This window comes from Dendrobates tinctorius, unplaced genomic scaffold (genome assembly GCF_039654945.1).
Source record: "Dendrobates tinctorius isolate UK_male_01 unplaced genomic scaffold, ASM3965494v1 ptg000178l, whole genome shotgun sequence".
NCBI classification, from domain to species: Eukaryota; Metazoa; Chordata; class Amphibia; order Anura; family Dendrobatidae; genus Dendrobates; species Dendrobates tinctorius.
The window spans coordinates 1,827,944-1,842,749 of NW_027361845.1; the positions used below are offsets into that span (position 1 = coordinate 1,827,944).

General features: G+C 44.0%; 1 protein-coding gene across 1 annotated transcript in view; it reads right to left on the minus strand.

Moving 5' to 3' along the window:
- Nucleotides 1-556: 556 nt before the first annotated feature.
- LOC141054322 (CD276 antigen-like) overlaps nt 557-14,806 on the minus strand; it is a 64,486-nt gene continuing 50,236 nt past the window's right edge. Inside the window, exons 2-3 of the mRNA XM_073551627.1 lie at nt 12,394-12,798; nt 557-2,014 (exon numbers count right to left, since the gene is read on the minus strand). Of these exons, the coding sequence (XP_073407728.1) occupies nt 1,875-2,014; nt 12,394-12,798 (545 nt within the window). The 3' untranslated portion in view covers nt 557-1,874. The remainder of the gene's footprint in view (nt 2,015-12,393; nt 12,799-14,806) is intronic.

Genomic DNA, 14,806 nt, shown 5'->3' on the forward strand with positions numbered 1-14,806 from the left:
AATAATAATAATAATAATAATAATAATAATAATAATGTTAAAGGGAATTCCCATTTTTGGACTATCAGCTGCCGGCACCGCCATCAGGAAATTATCTACACCACTCTGTAATGCTGTAGATAAGCCCCCGATGTAACCTGAAAGATAAGAAAAATGAGCTATATTATACTCACCGGGGGGCGGTCCGGTCTTGATCCGATAGGTATCGCGGTCCGGCGCCTCCTATCTTGTAGCGGTGATGTCCTCCTTTTTGCTTCCCATTGCGGCTCCAGCGCAGACATACTTTACCTGCCCTGTTGAGGGCAGAGTAAAATACTGCATTGCGCAGGCGCCGGACCTCTCTGATCTGGTCCGGCGCCTGCGCACTGCAGTACTCTGCTCTGCCCTCAACAGGGCAGAGCAGAATGCGCCTGCACAGGAAACATGATGGGAAGCAAAGTAGAGGACGTCACCGTTAGAAGATGGGAGGCGCTGGACGGACTGCTACACCCATCGGAACAAAAAGGACCCGGACCGCCCCTGGGTGAGTATAATATAACTCGTTTTTCTTATCTTTCAGGTTACATTACAGAATGCTGTAGATAAGCCACTGATGGCGGTGCCGGCAGCTGACAGTCAAAAAATGGGGTGACAGATTCCCTTTAATCAATGACTTCAGGTTTCTCATTCCGTCCCATTACCATCGGTGTATAACATCCGTCCCCATTGCTTACCGGTGGTGCAGAGCTCACTGATCCCAGCACGGTCCTGTAATACGAGCCACCAGGATAACAAGTCCATTCCTCTGGGTTCTCTGGTTTCCTTCCACATTCCAAAGACATACTGATAGGGAATTTAGATTGTGAGCCCCATCGGGGACAGTGATGTTAATGTATGTAAAGCGCTATGGAATTAATGGCGCTATATATTTGAGTTAAATAAATAAAATTAAATGTAGAACATTTCTTCCCCCTAAATCTTCCCCCATCAATTGTGAGTGATATTACTGAGAAGTGGAAGGAACCACAGAAACTCAGCCATGAAGTGGAGACCCCATAACATTACAGAGTTGGATCCCCGAGGGCTGAGGAGCAGTGGGCCGAAGAGTTACCATCACTCTGCTGACTCCAGACCTCCTCTGGTAATAACATCAGCACAAACACTGCGCCCCCGCCAGGAACTTTATGGCCGAGCAGCTGCATGCAGCCGTACATCACCAAGCACAATGCCAAGCGTCGGATGGAGTGATGTAAAGTCGTCACCCCTGCACTCTGGTGGAGACGTGTTCTGAGCAGTGACGGATCGCACTTCTCTATCTGCGTCTGATGCAGGAGTCTGGGTTTGGTGATTCCAGGAGAACGTTGCCCCCTGACTGCATTGTGCCCCCTGTACAGATGGTGAAGGAGGATAATGCATTGTGCTATCAGGGGGCGGCCTCAGACCCTAAGGTTCCAGTGAAGGGAAATATTAATGCTTCAGCGCAAGACATTATGGATATTTGTAAGTACAAGCTTTGTGAGATAAGTTTAGGAAAGGCCGATGTCTTATTTAAAATGTGGTGCCCAGAACTGGACACAGTATTCCTGATGAGACCTGACCATGGAGAAGTAGAGGGGGATAATTGCTTCACATGGTCTAGACTCTATGCTTCTCTTAATACATCCTAGATCTGTGTTTGCCTTTAGTAATGTGGAGCTGTCCCGATACTTTTGTCCTTATAGTATATTTATGGTGTCGCCACCACTGACTAGACCCAAAGCAGAGAGAAGGTGTAATACATGACTTTAACAACTGATTTGACCCTTTTAACCTGTTGACTGGCAAATAGTTGAAAAAAATAAATAAATCAGACTAAAACCTAATCTCATCACACATGTCCCTTTGTATTCCCCTCCTCATAGATTTGAGATCCTCCATGATCTGGAAAAACGTTTACTGGTCAGTAATATTGGAAGAAAACACAAGACTCCAAGGACAAGTAGGAGAAAAAACAAGGCCAATGCCTGGTCCAGTGGAGAAGGAGAGCCATCATTGCCTGCAAAACAAGACAATGTCTTAAATGGCAGCGTTTAACATTGCAATTATACGTTACAGGTTAGCAGAACGTATCATACATGACATGTCTGTATACCTCCCCCCGTCTTGTCGAATCCGGTAAGATGAATTCCAAGCAGGCCACAAGTCGAATTGCAAAAAATCCAGATTATGGCAAATCTTAATGCTCTCATTTTATTTTTATGTCATCAAAAGTTGTAGTGTAGAATTTCTTTGTTTCTGTAAATGAGATTGTGCTCTACACGCCGCACTGGACTCACTTGTGATAAACACCAGTTGGCTTAGCATCAGGGTGTGAATATTCCTCAAAACCTAAGAGTACATTTCAAAACGGTGCTGTGTACAAAGTTAGGGGTTTATAAAAAGTAAAGTGTCTTAAAAAAGAACCGAGCATGTGAGACCTAGGCAGATACCAGCTGGAAGGTACAGTTAGTTCCAGAAATATTTGGACAGTGACTCCAGTTTTGGCAATTTAGCTGTTTTAGCTGCAAGATACAGTTATACACACGTGGTGAAAATTGTTGGTTCCCCTCGTTTATTCACAGAAAAACGCACAATGGTGACAGAAATAACTTGAATCTGACAAAAGTAATAAAAAATAAAAAATCTGTGAAAATGAACAAATGAAAGTCACACATTGCTTCTCAGCCATGCATCCACAGAATGTAAAAAAAATAACACACATGAAATAGGCCTGGACAGAAATGATGGTACCCCTGAAAATAATGTGACAAAAGGGACATGATAAATCACGGTGTGTCCACTAATTAGCATCACAGGTGTCTACAGTCTTGGAATCAGTGAGTGGCCTCTATAGAGGCTACAGATACTCACTGTGCTGTGTGGTGACATGGTGTGTATCACACTCAACATGGACCAGAGGAAGCGGAGGAAAGAGTTGTCTCAGGAGATTAGAAAGAAAATTATAGACAAACATGTTACAGGTAGAAGTTATAAGACCATCTCCAAGCAGCTTGATGTTCCTGTGACTACAGCTGCATATATTATTAAGAGATTTAAGCTCCATGGGACTGTAGCCAACCTCCCTAGTCGTGGCCGCAGGAGGAAAATTGATGAGAAATCAAAGAAATGGATAATATAAATGGTAACAAAAGAGCCCAGAAAAACTTTTATACAGATTAAAGGTGAACTTCAAGCTCAAATAACATCAGTGTCAGATTGCACCATCCTTCGTTGTATGAGCCAGTGTGGACTTCATGGGAGACGACAAAGGAGGACACCATTGTGGAAAAAAAATCATAAAAAAGTGAGACTGGAATTTGCCAAACTACATGTTGACAAGCCACAAAGCTTCTGGGAGAATGTCCTATGGACAGATGAGACAAAAATGGAACTTTTTGGCAAGGCACATCAGCTCTATGTTTACAGACGGAAAAATGAAGCATATCAAGAAAAGAACACTGTCCCTACTGTGAAACATGTAGGAGGCTCTGTTATGTACTGGGGCTGCTTTGTTGCACCTGGCACAGTGTGTCTAGAATCTGTGCAGGGTACAATGAAATCTGAAGACTATCAAGGGATTCTAGAGAGAAATGTGCTGCCCAGTGTCAGAAAGCTTGGTCTCAGTCACAGGTCATGGGTCTTGCAACTGGATAAGGACCCAAAACACACAGTTAAAAACACCCAAGAATGGCTAAGAGGAAAACATTTGACTGTTCTGAAGTGGCCTTAAATGAGCTCTGACCTAAATCCTCTTGAGGATCTTTGGAAAGAGCTGAAACATGCCAGCTGGAAAAGGTAACCTTCAAACACGAGACAACTGGAGCAGTTTGCCCTTGAGGAGTGGGCCAAAATACCTGTCGAGCGGTGCAGAAGTCTCATTGACAGTTACAGGAATCGTTTGATTGCAGTGATTGCCTCAAAAAGTGGTGCAATAAAATACTAAGTTAAGGGAACCATCATTTCTGTCCAGGCCTGTTTCATGAGTTTTATTTAAAAAAAAAAAAGTTCTGTGGAAGCATGGCTGAAAAGCAATGTCTGACTTTCATTTGTTCATCTTCATAGATTTTTGATTTATTATTACTTTTGTCAGATTCAAGTTATTTTTGCCACCATTGTGGGTTTTAGGCTAGTTTCACACTTGCTTTTTTTTGCAGCGCGTTTTTCCCGCAAAAAAACGCATTAAAAAAACGCATACAAATGCATACAAACGCTGCGTTTTTTTCAAGCATTTTTATGCGCATGCAGGAAAAAAACGCAGCGTTTTTGCGCGTTTGTATGCGTTTTTTGTGCGTTTGCGTTTTTTTACAGATTTTGGAAAAACCCCACAAAAATGAAAAAACAACCATTCAACAACACACAAGACCAATGGGACTTCATTGTGGGTGTGGTATGTTAATATATAGGCCCTGTCTACAGTATTCTTCACATTTGCTTGATTCTTCTCGTGACCATGGATCTGCGCTGGAAGAGTTTTCACTTCAACTTGGATTTGGACATCGCGATGGCTCAGGCGTATGCAGTTGCTTGCCATGAACAAAGGAAGAGAGAGAGGCAGCGAAGACGGCGGCGTATGTGGATACATCCGATTGTTGAACTCCGGGAGAGCCGTGGGGCATACCACACCCTCTACAGCAAGCTACAGGCAAACCCGGAGAAATTTACAGATTATATCAGGATGTCCCACGAAAGTTTCATGGATTTGCTTGCTCGTGTCCAACAATCCATCCGGAGACAGGACACACAGCTCCGTCGTGCGATTCCTCCTGAGGAACGGCTACTGGTGACATTACGGTATGTTTTAAAAACCAAGGGGTGCGGTCTGATGTTTTTTTTTTAAATTTAGTATTCAAAACCTTGGGTAATTAGTTTTCGTGAATGTACTAATATTTTATTTTATAGTTTTTTTAAATAATATACATAAATATTAATTTTACTTCTTTGTCTGTTCACAGATTCCTGGCGACTGGAGAAACCCTATCTTCACTACACTTCCAGTACCGTATTGGAATCTCTACCTTGTCTGGAATTGTTGCTGACACCTGCCGGGCTCTCTGGAATGTTCTTTGCCCAGAATTTATGCCCCTGCCCACCGCTGAAAAGTGGATGGAAATTGCTGACAAATTCTGGACAGTATGCAATTTTCCCAACTGTTTGGGAGCTGTTGATGGTAAACACATACGGATCATCAAACCCCAAAGAACGGGATCTGAGTACTATAATTACAAAAAGTACTTTTCAATAGTACTCATTGCGATTGCGGATGCCGGATGTATGTTTGTAGCAGTGGACATTGGAGCATTTGGCCGTGGTAATGACTCACAGGCTTTTAAAAACTCAGACATGGGCCGGAGGTTGTATGGCAACCAATTTAATTTCCCTATGCCACGGCCTCTTCCTCACACCGAAGCTCCGCCACTGCCCTTTGTAATGGTTGGCGATGAGGCTTTTCAAATGTGCGGAAACTTACTGAAACCCTACTCCAGCCGGGACTTGGACCACACCAAAAAAATATTTAATTACAGGCTGACCAGGGCCAGAAGAACTGTCGAGTGTGCTTTTGGGATTCTTGTTTCCAGATGGCGAATTCTGGGCACGGCCATTAATCTTAAACTTGAAACAGTCGATGAGGTGGTGAAGGCCTGTGTGGTTCTACATAACTTTGTGATGGCTAAAGAGCACCCGACCTTTGAACTGGACGATGATGCTCCTAACCCATTGCCTGAATTCACTCAGCACACTCTCAGGTCATCCGTTGAAGTTGGCCAAATGAGGGACCAATTTGCGGCCTACTTTATTTCTGATGTAGGACGGGTGCACTGGCAAGATGAAATGGTGTAATGTTTTTGTTTGTTTAAGGTAATAAAAAACCTTATTTGATACCATTACTGAGTGCACTATATTTTTTAAACTCCAATTTAATAAAAAACTTCCCATGTATAACTGAATTTTTTGATGTTCACACACCTGGGCAGGTAAATACACATATGAGTTAAAATGCAGCATTGCTAGTCTGCGTGAAATATATTGGAACGAGCAAAGCTGCAGGCCATGAATCAGGAAACCATTTTTTTTCAAGAGAAAATTGTGCAACTAGTTGAAAACAAAGTATGTGATTTTCTCAAAACACAACCCTCAAAACCCAACCCCAATGAAAGTCCATGGGGAATACAAGTCAGCATTGAGTGGATGAATGTAATCTGCTCCATTCCAACTTACAAGTTATTACACTAGGCCTTGGAATGACTATACTAGGCCGTGGTATTTCAAATATGAGTATAGTAGGCCTTGGGCCTACTAGTATAGTCATATGTGAAATACCACGGCCTAGTATAGTCATAACAAGGCATACTCAATTTTTGCCAACTAGGATCTTGTTTCACGAAAAACAAACGGGTGAAACTTGAAACCAACAGTTTGCTTTTCATGAAACCAGATTCTAGTTGGTAAAACTAGAGTTATTACACTAGGCCTTGTAATGACTACACTAGGCCGTGGTATTTCAAATATGAGTATAGTAGGCCTTGGGGCTAGTAGTATAGTAATATGTGAAATACCACGGCCTAGTATAGTCATACCAAGGCCTACTGTAATAACTCGATTTTTAACAACTAGCATCTTGTTTCACAAAAAACAAACTGGTGAAACTAGAAAGAAACTTATTTTTAAGACAAGTTTCAACAGTTTGTTTTTCATGAAACCAGATCCAAGTTGGTAAAACTCGAGTTATTACACTAGGCCTTGGTATGACTATACTAGTCCGTGTTATTTCACATATGACTATACTAGGCCTTGGGTTGGTTTTTAACATGTATTTACCCATCAGTGTGTGTGAGCGGCGCAAACAACATTAATGAAACTTAGTAATGGTGAACCACAAATGTAAATTTATTTTTTATCACAAAAATAAACCAAAAAATTATTTTTTCCGGCGTTTGGGGGCAGATGGTTTCAATTTGGGGGTGTGCAGGGAATATGCAACACTTGCTGTTGAAGACGGTGTTTGAGGGGAAGGGGCAACAAAACTTGTGGGGGAAGGTAGTCCAGTTAAGGGAATTAAACTAGGAACACTTGGAGGAGAGGAAATCTGTTCAGGTACATTAGTTGTAATGGCATGTCGCCGTAGGCTTGTGTGCCTGGACCGACTTTGGCCCAATGCCCGCCTTGATAGATTTCGCCTTGAACTAGGGGCAAATATTGAGTGTAGGTCCCCCGTCTGCTGGTGTGGCTGCTGCTGCTGCTGAGGTGGCGGCTGCTGCTGCTGAGGTGGCGGCTGCTGCTGAGGTGGCGGCTGCTGCTGAGGTGGCTGCTGCTGCTGAGGTGGTTGCTGCTGCTGAGGTGGTTGCTGCTGCTGAGGTGGTTGCTGCTGCTGCTGAGGTGGCTGCTGCTGCTGAGGTGGCTGCTGCTGAGGTGGCTGCTGCTGCTGAGGTGGCTGCTGCTGCTGCTCTTCGTTGTCAGTGCTCGTCCTTGCAGGAGGACTGGTGGCGGCAGTGATGGTCCAGGTTTGCAGAGTGGTGGTGGCAGGGCTACTACATGTTGTTGTAGCGGCAGGGCTGTTCCATGTTTGCCTAGTGGTGGCTGAGCTCCACGCATGCATGGGAGTGGCGGTGGTGCTCCAGACAGGAGCAGCGCTTGCCATGGTGGTGTCGGCGAAGTGACCAGCTGCACTCAGACTTGTGGTGGTGTAACGGTGGGTGTCCTGGCTTTGAATAGAGGTGTCCGTGCAGTGGTATGCAGCACAAGTCGGTAGTGAGGTGAAGCGAGTCAATGGTGGCACAGGTGGAAAGGACACCACTGACTGCTGACCGTACCGATTATGCTGCATAGCCTGCAAGAAAGCATTGTTGCAGGCCTGCAGCACATTCAGCTGTTGATCAGGACTAAGGTGTTCCGCCATGCCCTTTTCAATCTTACTAAAAAAATGGTGTGCTGGTCTGTTGAGGTCGGCCTCCAGACGGTCAAGGCGCTGTTCTACAGAATTGAAGCGGTGTTCAAAGTGGTTAAAACCACGTTCCATGAGTGCAAAACCGCTTTCAACTCTGTCGGACAGTGACTTGAGGCTGGAATTAAATGTCTCGCTCAAATGCATAAACTCGGGCAAGACATTCCTGTCCAAGGCCCTCTGCCGCTGGCGGGTAGTGCCCGCATAACCAGTGGCAGAGACCTGGGACAGGGGAACACCTGATGGCCCAGCTTCCTGGTCACCAGCTGTGTGTGTGGTTGACCTGCAAGGTGCTTCCTGGCTGTCGGATGGCTGGGACGGGTCAGAGGACGTCCGAGGAAGGACCGCTCCAGGGCCAGGTTGCAGGGTGCTGCTCCAGGTGCTGTTGAAGAAAGGAAAATCATTACTACCATGCCTTTACAAGAAGCATCAGCTGTGGATTAGAAAAACACAGATTAATAAAAATAAAAACCCAAAATTTATAATACTTACGATCTCGTGGCAAGGACCGGTCTTAGGAACTGCAACGCGTGATAGTGACGGTATCTAGTTCTGGTCCTTGACGCAGATCCACTGCGAACCTGGCCCTCAGCACGAACATCACTGTTGAAGCGGTCCTTGATCGAACGCCAACGTGTTCGGACTTTGTCCACTGTTGATAAAAAAAAAAACAGTGCCGTCAAGGACAACAGTCACTGCGGCACAATGTAGCAATACAATACTCAAAGCAGTCACTGTAGACCCCGATGACACTGTTGGGTTTCCTGCTAGAATACACCTAGCACGAAACCCAACAGTGCCGTCAAGGACAACAGTCACTGCGGCACAATGTAGCAATACAATACTCAAAGCAGTCACTGTAGACCCCGATGACACTGTTGGGTTTCCTGCTAGAATACACCTAGCACGAAACCCGACAGTGCCGTCAAGGCCAACAGTCACTGCGGCACAATGTAGCAATACAATACTCCAAGCAGTCACTGTAGACCCCGATGACACTGTTGGGTTTCCTGCTAGAATACGCCTAGCACGAAACCCAACAGTGCCGTCAAGGCCAACAGTCACTGCGGCACAATGTAGCAATACAATACTCCAAGCAGTCACTGTAGACCCCGATGACACTGTTGGGTTTCCTGCTAGAATACGCCTAGCACGAAACCCAACAGTGCCGTCAAGGACAACAGTCACTGCGGCACAATGTAGCAATACAATACTCAAAGCAGTCACTGTAGACCCCGATGACACTGTTGGGTTTCCTGCTAGAATACACCTAGCACGAAACCCAACAGTGCCGTCAAGGCCAACAGTCACTGCGGCACAATGTAGCAATACAATACTCAAAGCAGTCACTGTAGACCCCGATGACACTGTTGGGTTTCCTGCTAGAATACGCCTAGCACGAAACCCAACAGTGCCGTCAAGGACAACAGTCACTGCGGCACAATGTAGCAATACAATACTCAAAGCAGTCACTGTAGACCCCGATGACACTGTTGGGTTTCCTGCTAGAATACGCCTAGCACGAAACCCAACAGTGCCGTCAAGGACAACAGTCACTGCGGCACAATGTAGCAATACAATACTCAAAGCAGTCACTGTAGACCCCGATGACACTGTTGGGTTTCCTGCTAGAATACACCTAGCACGAAACCCAACAGTGCCGTCAAGGCCAACAGTCACTGCGGCACAATGTAGCAATACAATACTCCAAGCAGTCACTGTAGACCCCGATGACACTGTTGGGTTTCCTGCTAGAATACGCCTAGCACGAAACCCAACAGTGCCGTCAAGGCCAACAGTCACTGCGGCACAATGTAGCAATACAATACTCCAAGCAGTCACTGTAGACCCCGATGACACTGTTGGGTTTCCTGCTAGAATACGCCTAGCACGAAACCCAACAGTGCCGTCAAGGACAACAGTCACTGCGGCACAATGTAGCAATACAATACTCAAAGCAGTCACTGTAGACCCCGATGACACTGTTGGGTTTCCTGCTAGAATACACCTAGCACGAAACCCAACAGTGCCGTCAAGGCCAACAGTCACTGCGGCACAATGTAGCAATACAATACTCAAAGCAGTCACTGTAGACCCCGATGACACTGTTGGGTTTCCTGCTAGAATACGCCTAGCACGATACCCAACAGTGCCGTCAAGGACAACAGTCACTGCGGCACAATGTAGCAATACAATACTCAAAGCAGTCACTGTAGACCCCGATGACACTGTTGGGTTTCCTGCTAGAATACACCTAGCACGAAACCCAACAGTGCCGTCAAGGACAACAGTCACTGCGGCACAATGTAGCAATACAATACTCAAAGCAGTCACTGTAGACCCCGATTACACTGTTGGGTTTCCTGCTAGAATATGCCTAGCACGAAACCCAACAGTGCCGTCAAGGACAACAGTCACTGCCGCACAATACAGAGCAGGGAAATACTCACTAAACGCCTTTTTGGAGGATGCTGTGGCGCTGTCCCAGCCATCCATCAACGCTGCGGCCACCTCATTCCATAGCCGCCGGGTCACCACAATGTCCTTGTGCAGCCGGTCACGGCTGTCCCACAATGGCGAACGCTCCTGGACCAGGCTGATGAGCTGCTCATTATCCAGGTAGACGTCTTCATCCCGTTGTGGAACCTAGACAAAACACATTCATTAGAATAATCAAATGTAAATTGAATAAAAAGTTACAAAAAAAGAAACATAAAAAAGACTAAAAATAGAAGATAAAAAATAAAGAACATTACAAATCATTTGATACTTACATTCCGTATCACCACCGGGACTTGGCTTCGCTGCTCCTGCTCTTCGCCCTCACTAGTCCCGTCCGCAGAAGATGATGATGACGATGTCTTAAAAAAGTTGAAAAAAACGTAAGAGATTTGGAGAAGCAGCAGATATACTTACCAGATGCACGAAAATAATCACCTCACGGTCTGCTTGCGCCAATTCCTGCCGCGATGGGGAATACTCTGATTCTGAAGACATACTGCATGTAAAAATAATAAAAATCATTAGTACATACATAATTTAAAAGGACAGGCATATAATGTAATATACTCACATTCTTCGCTGATATAATGGGTTCTTGGTTGACTGTCTGCTCTTCAATCTGTCAGTGTAGTAGTGGCAGAGTTTTGGCAGGCACCTCCTTTATATAGACTTTTTTTTTTTGACTTTAGAAGATTATAACTAGGACAACAAGTGGACACCACGAAAAAAACGCAGCGCTAAAAAAACGCATACCTGCGCATGCCAGTGCGCACGTATGCGCATCCATAGGCTATAATGGCCATTTTTAGCGCAAAACGTGCGCATACGTGTGCATGCGCTTTTTTCCAGGGCCAAAAAATGCAACATGCTGCGTCTGGAAAATACCAACGCACACCCCAAAAAAACGCAGCGCATGAAAATCGCATACATGCGCTTACCAGAGCGCAGGTATGCGCACCCATGTTAAATATAGGGGAAAAAACGCATGCGCACGTATGCGTTTTTTTCCAGCGCAAAAAAACGCAAATGTGAAACCAGCCTTACTGTCGTTAAACGAAGGGCACCAACAATGTTGAACACGTGTTTACAATCAATATGGGGTTGAAGTGCAAACTCTCAGGTTTCATTTGAGGGAATTCACATCCTAACTGCAGTAAGGGTTTAGGAATTACAGCTTTTTAATATGTAGCTGTCTCTTTTTAAAGTGACCAAAGGTCATTGGACAATTATCTCAAAAGCTCTTTAATGGGATGCATGGTATTTTCCTGCATTAATCCATCATCAATTAACCAGGTAAAAGGTCTGGATTTGATTCCAGGTATGACGTTTGCATTTGAAAGCTGTTGCTGTGAACCCACAGCATGCGATAAAAGAAGCTCTCAATAGAAGAGAAACTGACTATCATTTGGCTGAAAATAAAGAGGAAAACCATCAGAGCGATAGCAGAAATATTAGGAGTGGCCAAATCAACAGTTTGGTACATTATTAAAAAAAAAGAGCGCACTAGTGACCTTGGGTACTCTAAAAGGTCTGGACCTCCACAGAAGACAACAGTGGTGGATCATAGCAGAATCCTTTCCATTGTGAAGAAAAACCCTTTCACAATATCCACCCAAGTGAAGAACACTTTCCAGAATGCAGGTGTTTCAGTATCTAAGTCTATCATAAAGAGAAGACTTCGTGATAGCAAATACAGAGGGTTCACCACAAGGTGCAAACCACTAATCAGCCTTAAAAATAGAATTGTCAGATTTGACTTTGCCAAAAAAAAATCATGTTCTTGTACATATGGGCAGTATTGTATTATAGCAGATGTATTCTTGCATATAAAGCAATCATTAAAATGGTGGAAGCAGATGAGGAAAATTCATAGGACGTTTTATACTTTACAAATCATGTTACTCATCTCTAATCCTAGAAAAAAATATGAGATGGGTTCCCTAAAACTGATTTACCTTGTGATGTGCTCTGCTGTTTTATTGGTTGATTAGAAATTTTCAGTATGACTATACAACATCTTTTTTGTTGTCCTGGCCTGATCGGATATGCAGTGACCCAACAAGTAAATTTCCCGGCATCACCATGTGTCAGATGTCCTAACGTCAGGGTGGCATTTCCTTCTATAAACCAGTTCTTGGACATCATAGTTCGCCCTTTGAATATTTCATTCTGTTTGTCACCTGTGTCTTTCCCATTCTGGAAATGAACAACTAAATCCTCTAGTTCATGTTCCTTTTGCCATGAGACTTTCACCAGCTGGTATGAGGCTTTCTGAGAAGGAACAAATAGGCATGGAAGGACAGCAGTGCCGGACTGAGGGAAGGAGACTGTCTGCTCTTGTATTTCACAAGTCAGGAAACCTAGAGAAAAAGATGTAGAGTTTAAAAACAAGTGGACCCCATGAATCCAAAGTTCAACATAGTTGAAGAGCTTAAGAAATTAGACAAATTTTCCAAAACCAAATTTTGTTTAGAGCACAGGTGATAAATGTATAAATTGCTAGGTGAAAGAAATGGAAATGTGAATGTGAGACCACACTCCAGAGTGTATGGGACTAGTGGAAAAAACCAAGCAGAGCGATTCATATTTCCATCTATCCCATAGATTGTAAAGGGAGCCGTGGTTGTACATCTACACTACAGCACCATTTTCACAATTGTCTCAGGGACCCTTGTTCTTAAGGTAAATGGAGGATTCCAGCTGTCAAACTTACTTTGATCATACAATTATCAATATAAATGCAATTGATGATCTATATTTAGTACAGGTCGAGCTCGGCATGGCTCGGTAGCCAGGACAGGGTACTCATCGCCTCCTTTTATGCCCGGCGCGCTACATGAAAAAGTGGGTCCTGGCTTGGTTTTAGTGTGGGTGCTGTGAAGGCCTTGTGCCAGGCAGGCAGACTGTAGCCAATGTTGTTGGATGGTCAGGACCATAGGTTTCAAAGTTCAATAAAGGAGACTTCTGTTCTAAAACAAAGTCCTTACTGAGCGGTAACTTCATAAAGGTTATATAAAAAGGGTATCGGGTACAATGTCTTGTGGACACTGAATACCTCTGGAGGCCAACTATTTAAACCTCAGAACACACCCTGGGGTGGAGATAAGGTGGACAACCTCCCACCCGCTCTATGGTTATCCACAAAAACTCAGCCCTTAAATTAGCCGATTAACCCCTCTCTGTGCTGGAGCAAGCTTCTGGGTTTTAAATCACTGAAGCTAATAGCCTCAGTGAAACGTATCTCCCCTCCCGCATTCTGCCAGTGACTTTATCACACACTATATCTGCAAAAAGATACAGAACATTACTTACATGGCAAGACTGGTGTCTTCAGGGGCAGCAGCGCGACAGCACAAGTCCACACGTCTTACACACATCATGAATATGAGATTGTTAGGGTGGACTCTCGACACCACAATTGATCAGCAACCTAAAGAAATCACGATGCTTCGGGGGTGCTATAGTCTCATCAATGGTTACACAGCTCCAAATATTATAATATGAGATACTCTTGTTATGGTTAATATTTAATATTATTATATTTTATAACTTGCTTTGATTATCATTTAAACAATTTATATCTACATATATTTGATAACTTTTTGTTTTCTATTAAACAAAATGAGAATGCTGGGCTTGGGTGAAAATGTGTGTAAATGGGTAAGTAGCTGGCTTAATAATAAATAGAAAGCAGAGGGTGGTTATAAATGGTATATTCTCTAACTGGGTCACTGTGCAGGGGTCGGTGTTGGGACCTCTTCTCTTTAACATATTTATATAAAATATGCAGATGATACAAAACTATGTAAAGCAGTCAATACAAGAGAAGATAGTATTCTGCTACAGATGGATCTGGATAAGTTGGAAACCTGGGCCGAAAGGTGGCAGATGCGGTTTAACAATGATAAATGTAAGGTTATACACATGGGAAGAAGGAATCAGTATCACCATCACACACTGAACGGGAAACCACTGGGTAAATTTGACATGGAGAAGGACTTGGGGATCCTAGTTAATAGTAACATAGTAACATAGTTATTAAGGTTGAAAGGAGACTTTAAGTCCATCTAGTCCATCTAGTTCAACCCATATCCTATCCTAACTTGCCCTAACATGATAAACTTACCTGGAGCAGCCAGTGGAAGGCAGGAGCTGCCAAGGCAGACAGGATCATGGGGTGCATTAAAAGAGGTCTGGATACACATGATGAGAGCATGATACTGCCACTGTACAAATCCCTGGTTAGACCGCACATGGAGTACTGTGTACAGTTTTGGGAACCGGTGCTCAGGAAGGATATAATGCAACTAGAGCGAGTACAAAGGAGGGCAACAAAATTAATAAAGGGGATGAGGGAACTACAATACC